The 20,078-nt window shown below is 43.3% G+C and overlaps 2 protein-coding genes across 2 annotated transcripts in view; one reads left to right on the top strand and one right to left on the bottom strand.

Annotated features, from left to right (window-relative positions):
- CNTNAP2 (contactin associated protein 2) overlaps positions 1-20,078 on the bottom strand; it is a 2,930,334-nt gene that overhangs the window by 2,581,635 nt on the left and 328,621 nt on the right. The window lies entirely within an intron of this gene.
- LOC141052757 (uncharacterized) lies at positions 3,824-5,464 on the top strand. The gene is made up of 2 exons (XM_073550055.1): positions 3,824-4,231; positions 4,344-5,464. The coding sequence occupies exons 1-2, from the start codon at positions 4,014-4,016 to the stop codon at positions 5,443-5,445; spliced, it is 1,320 nt and encodes a 439-aa protein (XP_073406156.1). The 5' UTR covers positions 3,824-4,013; the 3' UTR covers positions 5,446-5,464.

Genomic DNA, 20,078 nt, shown 5'->3' with positions numbered 1-20,078 from the left:
AGTCACTGTGTGTGCAGTGCAAGGGGAGGCTATATTGTGGTGTATCAGTGGTGTTGGTTGTTGGGCTGCCTTGTAAGGCTTCCTGACAGGCTGGCATTGCTGTTTACCCACTGCTCTGCAAACTGCTTTTTTAAAAGCAATCTAATCTCCCTTATCCTCTAGTCACTTTTGTCACAGCTGTGCCATCGAGCCTGTGACATAGCGCTCAGATATCAGTGGGCCTCACACAATCCAAAAGTGTCCAGTGTCCACAAGTGTCTGCAGAAATTCAAAATTTCCCTTATCCTCTCGTCACTTTTGTCACAGCTGTGCCATCGAGCCTGTGACATAGCGCTCAGATATCAGTGGCCCTCACACAATCCAAAAGTGTCCAGTGTCCACAAGTGTCTGCAGAAATTCAAAATCTCCCTTATCCTCTAGTCACTTTGGTCACAGCTGTGCCATCGAGCCTGTCACATAGCGCTCAGATATTCATTGGGCCTCACACAATCCAAAAGTGTCCAGTGTCCACAAGTGTGTGCAGAAATTCAAAATCTCCCTTATCCTCTAGTCACTTTGGTCACAGCTGTGCCATCGAGCCTGTGACAGAGCGCTGAGATATCAGTGGCCCTCACACAATCCAAAAGTGTCCAGTGTCCACAAGTGTCTGCAGAAATTCAAAATCTCCCCTGTCCTATAGACACCTTGTACCTTGTTTTACATTACTATATAGTTTGTTGGATTTTGTCTACATTTCTACCAAAAATGAGGAAGGCTGGTGGAAGAGGCCGTGGAATTGGGCGGGGGCTGGCAGCTGGTAATGGTGGTGTTGGTGGTGGATCTGATGGTAGTGGCAAGAGAAAAATAGGACCGAATGCAGGACGTGTTGAGCCTGCGTCATCGTCTGGCTACATAAGGCCTCGAACGCTTAGTTTTCTAGCAGTTGGCAAACCGCTTTTAAAGCCAGAGCATCAGGAAAAAGTTTTGTCTTACATTGCTGACTCAGCCTCCAGCTCTATCGCCTCCTCTTCTTCAGTTGTAAAAAGTAAAAGCACTGAGTCATCATTGGAGGCTCATGTTCATGAACCACACCTTTCCTTGTGCCCTTCACCCCAACCAAGATTGAAGGATGACCCAGGCCATACTACTGATTACTCCATGGAGCTGTTTTCACATACCATGCCTGGATTATCAAGTCAAATGGTGAATTACCCAGGCCAAGATGAATCTGACATGGAGTGCACTGATGCACAGCCGCTGATGGATGATTCTGCTGGTACATTCACTCAGAGCACTACATTGTCCTCGCAGTGTACAGAGCCAGATTCTGACCCTGATGAGACTTAGGTGCCCCTTCCCGCACACTATACCACCATACACAGTGACACAGAGGAAGGTGCACATGACATAGAAGAGGAGGTGATGGATGACCCAGTTGTTGACCCAGATTGGCATCCATTGGGGAAGAGGGTGCTGCTTCCAATAGCTAAGATGAGGAGCATCCACAGCAGACATCGACATCGCAACAGCTGTTATCTGGCAGGCCCGGAGCACTCCAAAGACAGGTTCCAAACATCAAAAGAGCTGCTGGACAGCTTGTCCAGAGGGTCAAAAGATCACAGCGTGCTAGGCCGCAAAATGTCTGCCAAAGTAGGAAGAGTGCAGTGTGGCACTTTTTTGACCAAAATCCTCATGATCAGGCCAAGGTTATCTGTAAGAAGTGCGCAAAGACCTTTATCCGAGGGAAAAATCTGAAAAATTTGAATACCAGTTGCATGCTTAGACATTTAACCAGCATGCACTTGCAAGCGTGGACACAACACCAAACCTCAAGTGCCACATGTGCAACTGATCACAACGAAGGTAGTCAGCAACGCTACATTGTTTCCCCCACTGTAAGCCCACTGGTTAGCACAGCAGCAAATGTTGAGGTGTCGTTGCAAGGCCACAGCAGTCAGGGAATCCCACTGTTATATCAACGAAAGACTGATTCTAGGCCATCAGAAAGAACACCAACTCCATCACCATCATCAACCCTCTCTCAGTCCGCCCTGTCCACCGCTACTTCCAACATATGCAGCTCTCAAGTCCAGCTCACCCTCCCAGACACTATGAGTAGGTCAAGAAAGTACTCAGTCTCTCATCCGCGTACACTGGGTTTGAACGCCCACATTGCCAAACTAATCTCGTTTGAGATGATGCCCTTTCGGTTGGTGGAAAGCACAGCTTTCCGCGAACTCATGGCCTATGCAGTACCACGCTATGACCTACCCAGTCACCACTTCTTCTCTCGCAAAGCCATCCCAGCCCTCCACCATCATGTGAAAGACCGCATTGTCCATGCACTCAAGCAGTCAGTGAGCGGAAAGGTGCACCTCACAACTGATGCATGGTCCAGTCGGCATGGCCAGGGCCGTTACGTGTCCATCACTGCGCACTGGGTTAGGCCTCTTTCACACATCAGGTTTTCGCCGTCAGGCGCGATCCGGCGCTTTTGACAGAAACCGAATCCGGCGAAATGCAATGCCGGATCCGGTTCCCCCCCCATTGACTTGCATTTGCGCCGGATCGCGCCGGATGGCCATGCGTTTCATCCGGTTTTCGCCGGATCCGGCAATGTGTCGCGATCCGGCGTCTGGAAAAAACGGCTACTGTAACGTTTTTTGTCTTCGGCGAAAAAGCCGGACACGCCGGATCCGGCACGTCCGGCTTTTTCACACAATGAAAGCCTATGAGCGCCGCAATGCGCCTGATCCGGCGAAAGCCGGATCCGGTGGCCGGATCCGTTTTTTTTGGTCTGAGCATGCTCAGTAGCTCTGCCCACAAGACATATATAAAAGCAAGACAGTGGGACCCACAGCCACACCCAACATGCCACCCAAGAAAGCAACCAAGCGCAGCAGGAGAAGGCAGGAGACCACTGCAGCACCATCAGCACCACCACCACCCCAAATGGAGCAGCAAATGGAACATGCTGAGGAGGGGAGGCCAGCAGCAGATGAGAGACGGTAATTATCAAATCCCCCATTCCTCCAAACTAGGGCTATTGAATATCAAGCTATTCATTGGCCCTTTGTTTCTCTTTATTCAACAGCCGCCCAATAGATGCAGCAGCAGCAGCAGCAGCAATGGCAGCAGCTGGAACACCACCCACAGGCATGGAGTGTGGCCACCAGGAAGACAGCACATCATCTTCTGGGAGCCCTCCCTCGCATCGTCAGCGTTTGACGGTAAGTTTTTATTTCCAAAATCCATCATCTCTGTAATATATGTCTATTCATTGCCTTTTATTTCAAAACAGGATTCACAAGATGAAGAGGAGCTCCCAGAAGAAGAAGGAAGGGGTGGACAGACACTTGGAGTGGGCTCACAATTGGTAAGTTTTTTGCATCAAACGCAGAAACACAACATCACACTACACACAACACATAGAAAACAATGTTCTGCAGACCACACACAGCAAACAAATGCCTACATCCAAAGACATAACATTTTTTGTTTTCTTCTCTAGTCTTCCCAATCTGGTGCTCGGCCAAGAGGTCCTCGCAGTGCCTCCCAGGGTCGTCGGCGACAGCAACGCGGCCGTCACCAGCGTGTAAGTATAAATATTTTTGCTTTGTTTTTTTGCACTTTTTATTTCATTTCTTTTGTGGAGGCTAATTATGTTATTTTTGTCTTTTTCTTTAACAGCCTTCACAGCGTGCTCCCGACTATGATGGTGAGGATGGAGGACTCGATGTGGACCACCTCATCGATCTCGTCAGAGAAAGGGAGCCGCTCTGGAATATGGCTGACCGCCGCCACGCTGACCTTATCGTTACCCGACGACTCTGGGAGGAAATCTGTTCGCTCCTTGTGGGCCGCTGGGAGGACCTCGATGTTCGGGCCCAGATTAAAGAGCGTAAGTATATGCAGTACCGGTTGCTTGATGTAAACCAGTGTTTCCCGAACTCCAGTCCTCGTGGTCCCCACGGATCATGTGTTCAGGATTTCTATTTACTATGGAAATCCTGAAAACATGACCCCTGGGGACCATGAGGACTGGAGTTTGTGAAACACTGATGTTGTATACTAACCACTCCTTTCTCGTTTCAGGGAACAGAATTGTGAATCGGTGGTGGTCTGTGAGGGATCGTTTCAAGAAGGAGTTCAATAAAGAGATGCGGGCCCCGAGTGGATCTGGAGGACGCAGGAGCAAGTACAAGTACACACAAGCCCTGTCGTTCCTCCGGGAAACAATGGTCACTAGAAGGTAAATATTACACACCACATGTGAAAAAAAATGTTAGATGTAACTTTTTTTTTTCAGCCAGGGCCATACCATGTCAGTATTTTAATTGTTTTTTTTTCTCTTTATTCCACAGCACGGTGAGCAGCACTCGGGAGCCTGCACGATTGGACCCTTCTGAGGCGATCCCTGAGGAGACCGGCACCGAGGGACACTTCGACCGCCCCGGTACATCTGCACCTTCCCAGCCTTCCCACACATTCGACCCATCTGTCCCATCCACCAGCACAGGAGCATCGTGGCCGCCTACATTACATGAAGCTGCTGGTGAGGAGATCGCTTTCCCTTTACCCCACCCTTCTGCCCCTGCCACCTCTAGTACACCTGCGGGTACTGGGCGGCAGCGGCAGAGGGGTCAGGAAAAGAGTTATGCGCCAGAGTTCTTGCATCTGAATGCATCTTTCCAGAACTGTCTAAAAGTCTTGTCAGAGCAAATCTCCGCAGGCTTTCAGCAGATCAACTCCAGCATTCTAGAGGTGAAGACACTTCTGCAAACCATGCATTCAGAAGCAAGATCTTCGCCAAACCACACCTTTTTCAGGTCTGCTGTGGAGCGCATGGCAACACTATCTCCTACCCAGCAGATGCATGTAATGCATTCGTGCCACGGTGCTCTACAGCAGGTTACCTCCCAACCTCCACCTCCCACCACTGTAGTTCCTCCACCTGCACCCCCTCCAGCCACTTTCCATCCTCCCCCTCCTATTACATCTGCACCCCCTCCAGCCACTTTCCATCCTCCCCCTCCTATTACATCTGCACCCCCTCCAGCCACTTTCCATCCTCCCCCTCCTATTACATACCAGCAACCTCACCAGTACCAGCAACCTTCCCAGTACCAGCAACCTCCCCAGTACCAGACATCTCCCCACTTCCAGCAACCTGCCCCGTACCAAACTCCTTCCCCGTACCCAACTCCTTCCCCGTACCAAACTCCTTCCCCATACAACTTTCCATCAACATCATCTGCTCCTACAGTCCCTGCCCAACCCTCCACTCCACCGCCCACCACCTCTTCTGCCTCCCACATGTCCACCCATTCTGTAGCTTTTTCCACACCATCACCTCTAACTGTTCCTTCCCCACCACGATCCCAGTCCTCTCTCCACACTCCCATTGTCGAAGTGTCCCGCAGCCCCTCCAGCAGTATTTCCACCCCACACTACACCGAGTTATAATGTTTTTTTTTTAATAAAAATGCCCATTTGGTTGGTTTCAAACCTTTATTAAAAAAGTTTTTTAACTTTAAAAACAGTTTACACAAAAAAAAATATTTTAAATAAAAGTTAAATTATTGTTTACACTGGTTGTCTGTCATTTCTTTCTGCGGCGAAATATGTTTAAAAAAAAGGTTAAATACAGGGTATTTAAAAGGTAAAAAGGTATTCAAAACCAGGTATATAACTGTGGGTAAATTTTAGCTTTTTGCCACAGTTGTGTTCCTGGTTGTGTTTGAAGCAAAGTATTTCACCTGAAAAGTTGTGTTTTTTGTTGGTGATTTCCTAACAATGTACACAACTTTTGTTAAAAGGTGAAATACTTTGCATAAAACACAACCAGGTACACACCTGTGGCCTAAAGCTAAAAATAGTAAGACCATGACAAGATAACCAACTTTGGTTGGCAAAGGTATATACTGTTGGTCCAGAAGGTATACAAGTTTGGTTAGGGCACAAATCTTTCACACTCTGTCATCCTGCCAGTGTACTCTGCCTTGAGGTGACATAAAGTATAGTGCAAAATTGTCCCTCATTACTGAAACCGTCACAGAACTTCTAGTGGTAATATTTCCAATGACAACATCCATCTTCGCCAGTAACTTGCTCTTCTCTCCAACCTGCACTTTCTCCTCTACAACCTGTCAAAGAAGGGCTGTAGGAACATGCTATATATAGTTTTCCAGTAGCCAATCCCGTTCGGAAGGCCACAAGGGTCAATTTTAAAAACCAGATCCGGCGTAATCCGTCGAAAAACGGATAGAAAAACGGATGAACCGGATGAAACGGATCCGGTTTTGTTTGTCAAGAACAAGACGGATCCGGCAGAAAACCGGATCCGGCACATCAGGTTTTACAAAACATTTGCCGGATCCGGCATTCCGGCACGACGCCGGATCGCGCCTGACGCCGAAAACCTGATGTGTGAAAGTAGCCTTAATGTGGTGGATGCAGGGTCCACAGGGGACAGCGGTGGTGGGACAGTGCTGCCTAGCCCACGGTATAGGAAACAGTTGGCTGTAGGCGTTCGACCCTCCTCCTCCTCCTCCTCCAGAAGCGAAAGCTCGTCCACAGAGCGCAGTCGTACGAGCACTCCATCTGTAGCTGCCACTGTTGCACACGATGTGTCCCCCTATCGAGCAGCTAGTGGAAAGCGTCAGCAGGCTGTGTTGCAGATGATGTGTTTGGGCAACAGACACACCGCCGAGGTGCTGGCCGAGTACTTGAAGCGACAAACTGAGTCATGGCAGGGCAGTGTACATCTTGAGGCAGGCTAGGTAGTTAGTGATAACGGCCGTAATTTTGTGGCAGCCATAGCCCTTTCAAAACTCAGCCATATACCTTGCTTGGCTCACACCTTGAACCTGGTGGTGCAGTGCTTCCTCAAAAATTATCCGGAGTTAACAGCCCTGCTCCAGAAGGTGCGAAGACTGTGCGCGCACATCCGCCGGTCGCCTGTACACTCCGTTCGTATGCAGAAGCTGCAGCGATTGCTCCACCTTCCCAACCACCGCCTCATTATCGACATTGCAACAAGGTGGAACTCCACCCTGCACATGGTGGAGCGGCTTTGCGAGCAGAGGCAGGCCATAATGCATTTGTGGGAGGATACACGGCCAGGCACTTTGAGAGCAGACATGGAGTTGACAGGTGCGCAGTGGTCGAAGCTGAAAGACCTCTGTAAAGTCCTTCAGTGTTTTGAGGAATGCACATGGCTGGTAAGGGCAGACAACGCCATCCTAAGCATGAGCATCCCACTTATGCATCTGCTCATGCAAACTTTGACGCACCTTAAGGAGCAGGCGTCTGCAGCCAATGTTGATGAGGAGGAAGAGGAGGAGGGAATCCTTGATGACATTCAGCCATTGTCTGCTCAGGGACCTCTCCTGGATGAGGTGGAGGAAGAAGAGGAGGAGGAGGAGGAGGATGGGGATGATTACTTAGGGGAGGAGGATGCATCTCGTGGGGCAAGTGAAAATGTTGGCGTGGCAAGGTCTGGTACAGGGTTTGTGCGTGACTGGAGGGATGTGGATTTGCCAGAAAGTGCTCCTCCAACCAGCACTCGCAGTGCATCATTGACACCGGGAACATTGGCCCACATGTCAGATTATGCCTTGCAGATCCTAAAAAGGGACCCACGCATTGCCAAAATGATGAACGATGACGATTACTGGTTGGCCAGCATCCTGGATCCACGCTATAAAGGCAAATTACAAAACATCATGCCACAGGAGAACCTTGACCTAATATTGGCTAATAAACAAGCAACTCTGGTAAATCGGTTGCTTGAGGCATTCCCAGCACACAGCAGCGGTGATGGTTCTCACACGAGCTGTACGGGCCGGGGGCAGCTTGGCAGAGGTGTTCGTGGTGCACACAGCAGAAGTGGCGTTGGAGACAGGGGTTTCATGACAATGTTGTGGACTGATTTTTCAAATACCGCTCACACAACTGGTAATACTGCATCGATGGAAAGTGACAGGAGACAGCAGTTGTCAACTATGGTTACAAACTACTTTTCCTCCCATATCGATGTTCTCCCACACAGGTCATTCCCCTTTGACTATTGGGCTGCTAAACTGGACACCTGGCCTGAATTGGCCCAATATGCCTTACAGGAGCTCGCTTGCCCAGCTGCAAGTGTACTATCGGAAAGAGTCATCAGTGCAGCTGGATCAATCCTGACAGAAAAAAGGACCCGTCTGTCAACCCAAAATGTGGATGATCTAACCTTCATTAAAATGAACCATGCATGGGTTTCCAAGGATTTTGTCCCACCTTCCCCTGATGACACATAGGGTGACAGAAAAATGGCTTGCTTTGGTCCACCTCTTCCTGGGACTTCACCTATTTCGCCTTTTGCATCAGCTGAATGTCCAACATCAACATATGCCACTTTCTAAAACTCCCTAACTGTGCTGCCTCCCCGCCATGGCTGGGGTCACCACCTAGCGCACGACACCGTGCTAGTGCCGTTGCCCTGGACAGGTGGGTAGGCTGACTCTTGGGTGCAGGCACTGGCACAGGGTCCATCATAGTGCAATCAAGTGTCTCTGACGGTGGTGGTGCACACCCGCCTTCAGACACACTGCCGTACTATGAGGGGCCCAAGTGCCAGTACCGACGCCCACGAGTGGGCCCCCCTTGCTTGGGCAGGGCCCCAGCATTTGCAATCTTTACCTCTCCCTGCTCCTCCGCTGTGTAATCTGGGCCGTCAAATCCATACTGTGCCTGACACCGTCTGAGCCTGCCTCCTGATGTACAGACATATGTTTTGAATGTGTACGCTATCCATACATGTTATCCGGGGATACAGTACCCTTTCTAACCTTTGTGCAATCACGTGCAATCCATACTGGGCCTAACACCGTCTGAGCCTGCCTCCTGATGTATAGACATATATTTTGAATGTGTACGCTATCCATACATGTTATCTGGGGATACGGTACCCTTTCTAACCTTTGTGCAATCACGTGCAATCCATACTGGGCCTAACACCGTCTGAGCCTGCCTCCTGATGTATAGACACATATTTTGAATGTGTACGCTATCCATACATGTTATCCGGGGAAACGGTACCCTTTCTAACCTTTGTGCAATCACGTGCAATCCATACTGGGCCTAGCACCGTCTGAGCCTGCCTCCTGATGTATAGACATATATTTTGAATGTGTACGCTATCCATACATGTTATCTGGGGATACGGTACCCTTTCTAACCTTTGAGCAATCACGTGCAATCCATACTGGGCCTAACACCGTCTGAGCCTGCCTCCTGATGTATAGACATATATTTTGAATGTGTACGCTATCCATACATGTTATCTGGGGATACGGTACCCTTTCTCACCTTTGTGCAATCACGTGTAATCCATACTGGGCGTGAGAACGGCTGGCGAGCTGTGGTTTGCACACGTAAGTTTTTCATTTTTTCAGGAATGACGGTTAGGCCTAATTCCGGAACTGTGGTTGACCTGCACTTACTGGGAAATCATTGTTCGCGGGTAATAATTGTAATCAGTGATCCCCATCACTAACGTTGTTCAGCGGGTTATCTGCACCTGTAAGCGACAAACGCTGGCCTTTTCAGTGTAGCGCACATGCAGCCACGGACATGTAAGGGCATGACACACCAGTTATTGGCCAATCTCATGTGCCAGAGCCTCACGTGTCCCTCTAGTAAGCCGGACTCGGACCGCGGGGCATGACGGAGTCTCGTTCGTTAACGGAATTAAGCTTGCAATGTGTGCATCTGTTCTGTAGCTGGCATGGTTGAGGTTTCCCAGGTGGAGTCGAATTTAACCGTAGGCTCCACTCCTGGTGGTGCCCTTCTGGACATTCCTTTAAGGTTCAGCTTTGCAACCATACTGCCCACGTAAAACAAACACTTTGCCTTCATGAACGCTGTTTGGAGGGTCATGACTCGTGGGAATAACGCCGCCCATTCAGTTAACCTGCTAGAGAGATCGTTCGTTGCTCCCAAGCATGACATCACACTCCCTAGGAAGAAGGTAATGCCACTGTGGCGACCGTACTCCTGGGGGCGACACAAGTGCACTGATGCCCAGCCACTGCTCGATGAATCTGCTGGTACATTGACCCAGACCACTACATTCCCCTCGCACGCTACACGACCTGAATCTGACCCTGATGAAACTGAGGTTACCCTTCCCATATACAGTTCCATCTTACACGGTGACAAAGAGGAAGCTGCAGATGAAAGTGCAGGTTCGGCCCACCCGCCATCAGACACACCACCGTACTATCAGGGGCCCTGTGCCAGTGCCGTCGCCAACGAGTGGGCCCCCCCTGCTTGCTCAGGATCACAGCACTTGCAAAGTTGAAATACTGTGCAGTGAGATGGAAGATGGGGACGACGAGGAGTCCAGACAAGTACAGGGATTCCCTAGTGAGGAGACTTATTTGATTGTTTTCAATGTTGGGACAGCAATTTTTGGGGAGCACTATACTCTGGAGAATGATAGATGGGGCCCACCATACACTGGAACATTCCAAAGGTGGACATCAGACACTGGAGCAGCATTTACAGGGCCCATTATACACTAGAGCATTAGAAATGGGGCCCATTATGTTTGGAGCATTATTTGGGCCCATAAGACAGTGGAGCTTCATCCATGGGGACCAACATATACTGTAGCATTATGTGGAGCTCATCATATACTGTTTCAAACATTATATGGGACCAATGATTCTGTATGGAGAAATAGATGCGCCTTGTCATGAGATGTAAAAAGTGAGGTATTTTTCATTGTACTATACCGCTATTTCTCTGCTGTATCGGAGCATGATGAGTTGTGGTATGTGTTAAAGGGGCGCTCTTTCGCCCAGGGCACATGAAAACCTGCAGCCAGCCCTCCCCCCCACAACTTTAGCCAAATAACCCCCATTTTTCAGTGCATAACTTGTATTATGAAGTTAATTAAGGTTGACAAGCTTAAGTAAGAAGAATTGATCCTTTTGGCATTCAAATGGGCACTGTAGGTGTGTTTCCTGTCCTCCTCTCACTGCCGACTTTTATTCCCCATTGACTTACATTGGGTTTCGTGTTTCGGGACGACCCCGACTTTTCCCTATAATCGGACGATCTTGCTCGACCCGACTTTTGGAAAAGTCGGGTTTCACGAAACGAAACTCGACCCTAAAAAACCAAAAGTCGCTCAACTCTAGTGAAAATCATTAATTTAAAACACTGATGGTAAAACTGACACTGACGAAACACTGATGAAAATCACTTGAGGCTTTATAATGATTTCCAACATGTAATGGGCATATGTACATGGCAGACATGGGGCCATTGTTAACCCCTTCATGATATATGACATATATGTACATCATAGGTCGTGTACCTGCAAACCATGCGGGCTTCGGAACTGAGCCTGCATATTTTCCTGCACATGACAGCTGATCTGATCAATTGTCATGTGCCTCTAACAGTCAAGGTTGGAATTACAATCCACCCGCTGTTGTTAACATGTTAAATGCCTGTCAATCTCCGACAGTGGCAGTTAGTGTGGCAGCGCTAGAAGTGCGTCACTAATCCCTCCCATTGACGTCCATGTCACATGACTGCAGGTCGCCCATGTGTTGGCATCACAACCTGGGGTAATTGACGGAATGCTCTGAGCACCACCCTGTGCTCAGAGCAGGTGAACATTTTGTGTAGCATAGGTGATCGAATGATCACAGCTTCTAGTGTCCCATGGAGACTATTGAAGCATGTGAAAAGTAAAATAAAAATGTTATTAAAAATATTTTAAAACCTAAAAAAATAAAAGTTCAAATGACTCCCTTTTGCCCCATTCAAAATAAAACAATGAGAAAAATAAAAAATACACATATTTGGTACCACCGCATTCAGAAACGCCTGATCTATCAATATACAATTAATCTGATCGGTAAATGGCATATGAAGAAACAAATCATAATGCCAGAATTATGATTTTTTTGGGTTTCCGCCTCCTTGCAATAATATGCAATAACAATCAAAGGATCTGTGCGCAAAAAATAAGCCCTCACCCAGCCCAAGAACACAAAAAATGGAGATGCAAAAAATTTCAGAAAATGATGACCTTTTTTGTAAACTTTGTTTTTTTCACCACTTAAATAAAAAGAACCTATACATGTTTGGTATCTGCAAACTTGCAGTGACATGGAGAATCATAATGGCAGGTCAGTTTTAGCATTTAGTGAACAAGATAAAGAAAAAACAATTATGGAATTGCACTTTGAATTTTTTTCCGGTTTTCCAGTACACAAAATGGTAAAACCAATGGTGTTGTTCAAAAGTACAACTTGTCACACAAAAAAGTCCTTACATGGCCATAATGACCAAAAAATAAAAAAGTTTATGGCTCTGGGAGGAAAAGAGTAAAAAACGGAAATGCAAAAAAGGAAAACTCCAAGGTTGTGAAGGGGTTAAGCCATGACAGAGTGAAAATAAGACTCCTTCTGCTGCACAGCCACTTTTATCTGCTCACATTATTTAAAGGGAATTTGCCAGCAGGATTTTGCTAAGTAAGCAGAAGACAGCACACTGTAGGGATTTAAACACAGATTTCAGCTTCTCTTATCAAGCTCCAAGGTTTTGTGTGCCTGCTATGATTGTTTTAGCACAAGAAGCTTATCATTGCTGTGACCCAGCAGCTCATTCCATCTGGTCCAACTCTGCCCCATCCTATGACAGGCAGCTAACTGTCTATGAACTTTATATATACAGAGACTGGTGTGGGCAGGGGGGGCAGATTTCTCAGCTCTGCTTCATTGCTAAATCTAAACCCTCTGATTGTGTGAAAACTGCTACACCCAATAATCTAAGTGATACATCAGTGGATTCAGGGTCTCTTTTCCTACATGAGGCTGTTCTCAGATGATGTAGCAAAAACCTGGTGACAAATTTTCTTTAAGGGGCTCATTGGCTTGGAACAGCGGTAGCTCCATTTCCAACTGTTGCAACAGTTTTTTTTTGCTACATTTTTGGCTCTGTGAACTGAGTTCCTTCTTACCATGTCATAATATTACAGTGCTGTACGGGAAGGGGTAATAATGTTACAAATACAAATATTTATAATTTAAATGTATAACATTATTATTCATTCAATCATATATTTTAGATGACATTTTAATAAATAAAATGAATTAGGAATTTTAACATTGCTAAAAAAACAAAGTATTATACATTGTGTGTATAAAAAATGTAAGCACATTTGCTGAGCAGTTTTATACATACTCGTCACCACCAATTAATAGAACGCGGATTATCTGTTTGGTTTAGTCAAGTTGCTGGACATTTTTGTAGCCCTTCCTCCATTTCCATTTGACTTACCTAGTGATTGCAAGGAAATGGTGTATTCTACTTCTTATGTATTGCACATAAATATTTATTGACTCTTGGTGAAATTTGGATAACAAGGATTGAAACCTAAAGATCATGCACTTTACGATTTATTATAGACAAGGATATTAAAACTGTATAAAATAGTTTACTAATCATTTTAATAATGCTGTTTACTGACCAGAGAGCTTTTCATATTTACTTTCAGAGTTGTTGTTTTATATATATATATATATATATATATATATATATATATATACTTTATATATACATATTATACATATAAGCAGAGCTATAATATCAGGGGTAAAGATTTGGTTATAGAATTCAATGTTTCTTCTCTGTAGTAGTATTATTATTATTATAATTATTATTATCATTATTTCACCTAACAATCATTGCTTTGTTGGGGAAAAAAATCCCAAGTCACATCCGGAAAGAAAAAAAAATCCAAATTACTCTCCTGGTATTTCTATAATTCCAATGAATGTGGCATATTGTTGATATATTAATGAGTAACTACAGTTTTCACGTTACATGTATTTTGTTCTTAAATGTTGGCAATAATCTCCTTTTCGTAGAACAATTGATATATAAAATAAATACTTTAGTAATCTTGCAATTTTCACAGAGGCCACTGGGGTTTATTTAGACCCACACTTCCTGTTGCTTCAGAAAGAGTTTTCAGCAGGCTCCTTATCAGCAGAAGAAGTATTACAATGACAGATAATACATCTATAAACGGCTGATAACAGGATCAACCAATCACGATGTCACAGTTGACCCAGCCCCCTCTTTTCATATTGTCCTTTGCGCATGCTCATTTTATGTTTTAATACAAAAACTAAGGTCTGAGTCTGTTGATTGTGGTTAATGTAGATGTGGATTTCTTAAAACAGCAGGATGTTAGAGTCTAAAAAGTCCCTGAAGTAATTTACCGATGATGGCTAAATAGGTCTTGATGATTTTAACATGCCAGTTTATTTCTTCATTTAGGTATACACATTTATCAGTGTTATGTTTATGTCCATTACGTACAATAAATAAGTTCTCTCCTGAAATTGGAAGTGGAAGTTCTACGAATCAAGGTAAAGTCACTGACAAAGAGTAGACTGTCTATCAACAGATTGACTGACCATTTCAAGGTTGGTCAACCGTTCTTTTGAATGGCCAGCCATTTATATCTAATACTACAATCAATATGAAATCATTAATGGCTTTTACTGGTAATATCAGCTGTTGGCGGTTTCCTGTGCCAAACCAAGAATAATCAGAGGATCAATGAGGCAACTTAATTTTTTAAACAAAGTTGACAATGCCTTATTACTTTATATGTGAACTCAAGGACGTACTCACCATTAATATATCCACATCTGTACTCTCGTGTCAACAGAAAAACATCCAATCCTCCATAAATTTGCTCAAAGTTCTCACAGTGCAGTAAAGAATTAGATATATTCAGACTTGTCATTTAAACATTAATACAATAAGTGAAATAATGCTACATTTTGTCTATGGATTTTTCTTAAATTGCCAACACCATCTTTTAGCAACAACTTTGTATAAAGTTCACTGCAGGAAAAAGTTTTATTTTATTTATTTATGAGATCATTGAATATAAATTGAATAACATCTGGAAATATTAGTGGAAATGTCATTCTATTTCATAGTTTTAAATGTGGCTGTTTTAATGCAGTCTGGCATGTTAATTACCATAATAGTGAAGATTTTATCAATACTTCAAGTAAGCTGGGAATGAAACATTTACACATTTTTTACCTATCTCATTTAATTAGATACATTTGCAAAGTCATTGAAATGCAATTTAATTTTGTCAAAAAAAGTTCACACGTCTCTCTCTCGTTGTGCCTAGCTGTGAAGGTATTATTAATTTATTACCTTACAGACTGAAGACACTGATGGCAAAGTGTTCTACATGTTATCAATGTCAACTGCCTGTGAAACTGTTGAAATGGGGTTATTAATGAAAAAAATATCAACTGAGGGGCATCTGCACACAGCCTTGAAAGCGGATATTTTAATCAGCTTATGAATATTTATTTTCAGGGTTCTAATAAACAACATGTTTTGCTTGTGGTTTTTATAAAATATTCTGCAGATACATTTGATGTACTACACACTACTGATCCCTTAAGTTACAAATTTAATTGGTTCCAAGACAACAATTGAAAGTTGATACCAATGTAACTTGAGATTGTACCTCTAAGGAAAACTAGTACTTGGATACAGAGCCTGAAAACAGCAACCCAATATTTAAAAAAATGAAGATTAAAGAAAAATAAGAATAGCTTTAATAAAACAAGGCAAGTATTTACATATAGCAGTCAAAAACAGCTGAAAATATATTTTTTTAATTGAGGACAGGAGCTTCGTTACGATCTTGTGCAGTTAACACTGTACATCAGAGAGATAAGACGAAGCTACCATCACCTGATGTCCAAAGGAGCAGCCTATACTGGCAGAGATAAAAAGAAATACAGATTGTGTATTTCAGAGAGATTTAGAACATAATGTGTACTGTAGACATATGTTAGCAAATGGCCAATCGATACATGCACTTAAGAAATAAAGTTTTTTATCAATGTAATGTTCTTACTGATTGGACAAATCTTTTGCAATTTCATAGATTATGAATTTTTTGTGGTTTTATACAGTAAGTTAAATTAGGTATCATGTTCCAACAAAGATCACTGAATTCTTAAAAAACTCAAGGCTTTTCTAACTTATGTGACTACTGAAATATTATTATAAATAAGCACAATATTGCAACTCCCCTTTTCATTTCTACTCTACTTAATGTATACTAAGTTTAAATTGTTTACAATCATTCATTTACTAAAGGGAATTTTTCCTTTAAATGTAGGCTTTTTTTTAAACAACCACCAGATTGATTAACTTACTACCACCCTTGTTGTTTAAAAGGGATCTAGGCACAGAATAAGCAGTCTGATTTGTCAGCATCAAGGTGTACAGGGAGACTAGATGAGCATATTGATATGTTCTTTATACCTGTGGGACAAGATTCAGTATAAATTATATTTTATTCTTTAACCCCTTTCCGATTTGTAAAGTACATATAAGTTGCCGATCGGATGCAGGAGTGTGGAATGGGTCAGTATCTGAAACTGGCCCAGAGCATATGCCTCTAACAGCTGTGATTGGAGCTAGCTCCAGTTACATCTGGTCAACCACCTAAATGCTGATGTCAATCTCTGAAATAAGTACTTAAGATGCTCACCAACATACAGTCGGTGACATATGTATTCAACACGTCACCAATTTTCTAAGTAAATATATTTATAAAGGTACTATTGATGTGAAATTCTCACCAGTAACAACCCATAGATTCCATAAATTAAGTTATGGTTAATAATGGGAACATTGCTGCCCTGATGAAGTGGCCAGGAGGCCATGAAACGCGTTGGCTTGAATGTGAATAAAGGTTTGCTTGCATCTTCGGTTGGTTCCTTGTGGTCTAGCACGGACAAACCCCGGCTTTTCTTTTCTCTATTGTTTTAATAATGGGAAATGACACAGGAAAAAGTATTAAGCATGCTTGCTGAAATGTATTTAATACTTCACACAATAGCCTTTGTTGGTGATGACAGCTTCGAGACACTTCCTGTATGGAGATACTAGTTGCATGCATTGCTCAGGTGTAATTTTGGCTCATTCTTCCACACACTCTTAAAATCCTGATGCTTTTGTGGTCTGCTTCTATTAACTCTGAACAGTATACTATATATGTGCTCTAAATAGAATCAATAGAAATACCAACTTGCCATGTATAAAACAGGCCTTTGCTCAGGACCATAGATGGAAAAATAAAACTGTTAGAAAAAAAATCCTCATTTTTTTCAAATTTTTTTTATCTTATTTTTAAAAAGGAAACTATGAGAATTTTTTTAAAGGAAACTATGAGAAAAAAAGCTGTACTAATTTGCTACCACCTCAATAGTATTGAACTTCAGAACTATGTTTCCAGGTACTTTTTTCAATAAAACATGCAATAGTAATGAAACCTAAAAACACAATGGCACAATTGTCCTTTTCACAATGTCATCTCACTTTGAACTTTTTTCCCTACTTTTTCAGCACATTGTATGGTAATTTCATGCAAAACAACAACTTGTTCTACAGAAAAACAAGTCTTCATATATAGTCATAAAAATAATGTTATTGCTCTTGAAAGAAGAAAAAACAAAAATTGGCTGCACTGAGAAGGGAAGAATAGTTAGGTTTTTTATCCATAAAAATCATGATTGGGGCACATACCCATTAAAGCCAATAGTACTATTCACTTGTTTGTGCCTTTTTGCATATCAATATTGCAACATGACAAATCCATACTTTTTAAAGTTATGTGGCAATGATCTGTTTATTTACAGTGGGGAAAAAAAGTATTTAGTCAGTCAGCAATAGTGCAAGTTCCACCACTTAAAAAGATGAGAGGCGTCTGTAATTTACATCATAGGTAGACCTCAACTATGGGAGACAAATTGAGAAAAAAAAATCCAGAAAATCACATTGTCTGTTTTTTTTTTCATTTTATTTGCATATTATGGTGGAAAATAAGTATTTGGTCAGAAACAAAATTTCATCTCAATACTTTGTGATATATCCTTTGTTGGCAATGACAGAGGTCAAACGTTTTCTGTAAGTCTTCACAAGGTTGCCACACACTGTTGTTGGTATGTTGGCCCATTCCTCCATGTAGATCTCCTCTAGAGCAGTGATGTTTTTGGCTTTTCGCTTGGCAACACGGACTTTCAACTCCCTCCAAAGGTTTTCTATAGGGTTGAGATCTGGAGACTGGCTAGGCCACTCCAGGACCTTGAAATGCTTCTTACGAAGCCACTCCTTCGTTGCCCTGGCGGTGTGCTTTGGATCATTGTCATGTTGAAAGACCCAGCCACGTTTCATCTTCAATGCCCTTGCTGATGGAAGGAGGTTTGCACTCAAAATCTCATGATACATGGCCCCATTCATTCTTTCATGTACCCGGATCAGTCGTCCTGGCCCCTTTGCAGAGAAACAGCCCCAAAGCATGATGTTTCCACCACCATGCTTTACAGTAGGTATGGTGTTTGATGGATGCAACTCAGTATTCTTTTTCCTCCAAACACGACAAGTTGTGTTTCTACCAAACAGTTCCAGTTTGGTTTCATCAGACCATAGGACATTCTCCCAAAACTCCTCTGGATCATCCAAATGCTCTCTAGCAAACTTCAGACGGGCCCGGACATGTACAGGCTTAAGCAGTGGGACACGTCTGGCACTGCAGGATCTGAGTCCATGGTGGCGTAGTGTGTTACTTATGGTAGGCCTTGTTACATTGGTCCCAGCTCTCTGCAGTTCATTCACTAGGTCCCCCCGCGTGGTTCTGGGATTTTTGCTCACCGTTCTTGTGATCATTCTGACCCCACGGGGTGGGATTTTGCGTGGAGCACCAGATCGAGGGAGATTATCAGTGGTCTTGTATGTCTTCCATTTTCTAATTATTGCTCCCACAGTTGATTTCTTCACTCCAAGCTGGTTGGCTATTGCAGATTCAGTCTTCCCAGCCTGGTGCAGGGCTACCAATTTGTTTCTGGTGTCCTTTGACAGCTCTTTGGTCTTCACCATGGTGGAGCTTGGAGTCAGACTGTTTGAGGGTGTGCACAGGTGTCTTTTTATACTGATAACAAGTTTAAACAGGTGCAATTACTACAGGTAATGAGTGGAGGAAAGAGGAGACTCTTAAAGAAGAAGTTACAGGTCTGTGAGAGCCAGAAATCTTGATTGCTTGTTTCTGACCAAATACTTATTTTCCACCATAATATGCAAATAAAATGAAAAAAAAACAGACAATGTGATTTTCTGGATTTTTTTTTCTCAGTTTGTCTCCCATAGTTGAGGTCTACCTATGATGTAAATTACAGACGCCTCTCATCTTTTTAAGTGGTGGAACTTGCACTATTGCTGACTGACTAAATACTTTTTTTCCCCACTGTATATATTATCTTTACCAGATTTTGTTTGCAGGCTTCCTCCTAGAAATATTATTATTATTTATTATTATAGCGCCATTTAATCCATGGCGCTGTACATGTGAGGAGGGGTGTACATAATACATACAGTACAAGTAAAGTAATCTTAAACAATACAAGTCACGACTGGTACAGGATGAGTGAGGACCCTGCCCGTGAGGGCTCACAATCTACATGGGATGGGTGAGGATATGTATTATATACTAAGGTGGTCTTTCTCTCATCAGTGAGAATGAATAATGACATATTGAGTGAAGCTTTACACATATCCTGGAACTTCTTGATTAATTGGTAGACTTGAGCTTCACTCTCACACAGCTAATCTAACAATCAAAGTGAATCCTGATTACTAATTATATGGAAGTCCCATGAAAAATGGAGATCTTCTGGTAGGTGTCAATGCAACCCTCTTAGGATGCCTTCACAGATGTTTTGGCAAGGTTATTCGTAGACTCTGAAATGATGTGAATTTTATAGGAAATCAGAAGATTATTCTTTGAGGTAAATAATGCTTGATTTTAAAGAAAAAATGCTACAATTTAACAAAAAAATCTACAGGAAATAGACTGTAGCTTTTCATAATTTTCTGCTGACTTTCACCTTACATTGAGCACAGAACTTTTTGTTGTCAAAAAAAGTGACATTAAAGATTTGGAAAAACACAACAAATAGCACCACAGTTTTTCCTTAGTG

Source organism: Dendrobates tinctorius, unplaced genomic scaffold, assembly GCF_039654945.1.
Source record: "Dendrobates tinctorius isolate UK_male_01 unplaced genomic scaffold, ASM3965494v1 ptg000162l, whole genome shotgun sequence".
Lineage (NCBI taxonomy): Eukaryota > Metazoa > Chordata > Amphibia > Anura > Dendrobatidae > Dendrobates > Dendrobates tinctorius.
This window is presented reverse-complemented; position numbering and strand designations above follow the sequence as displayed.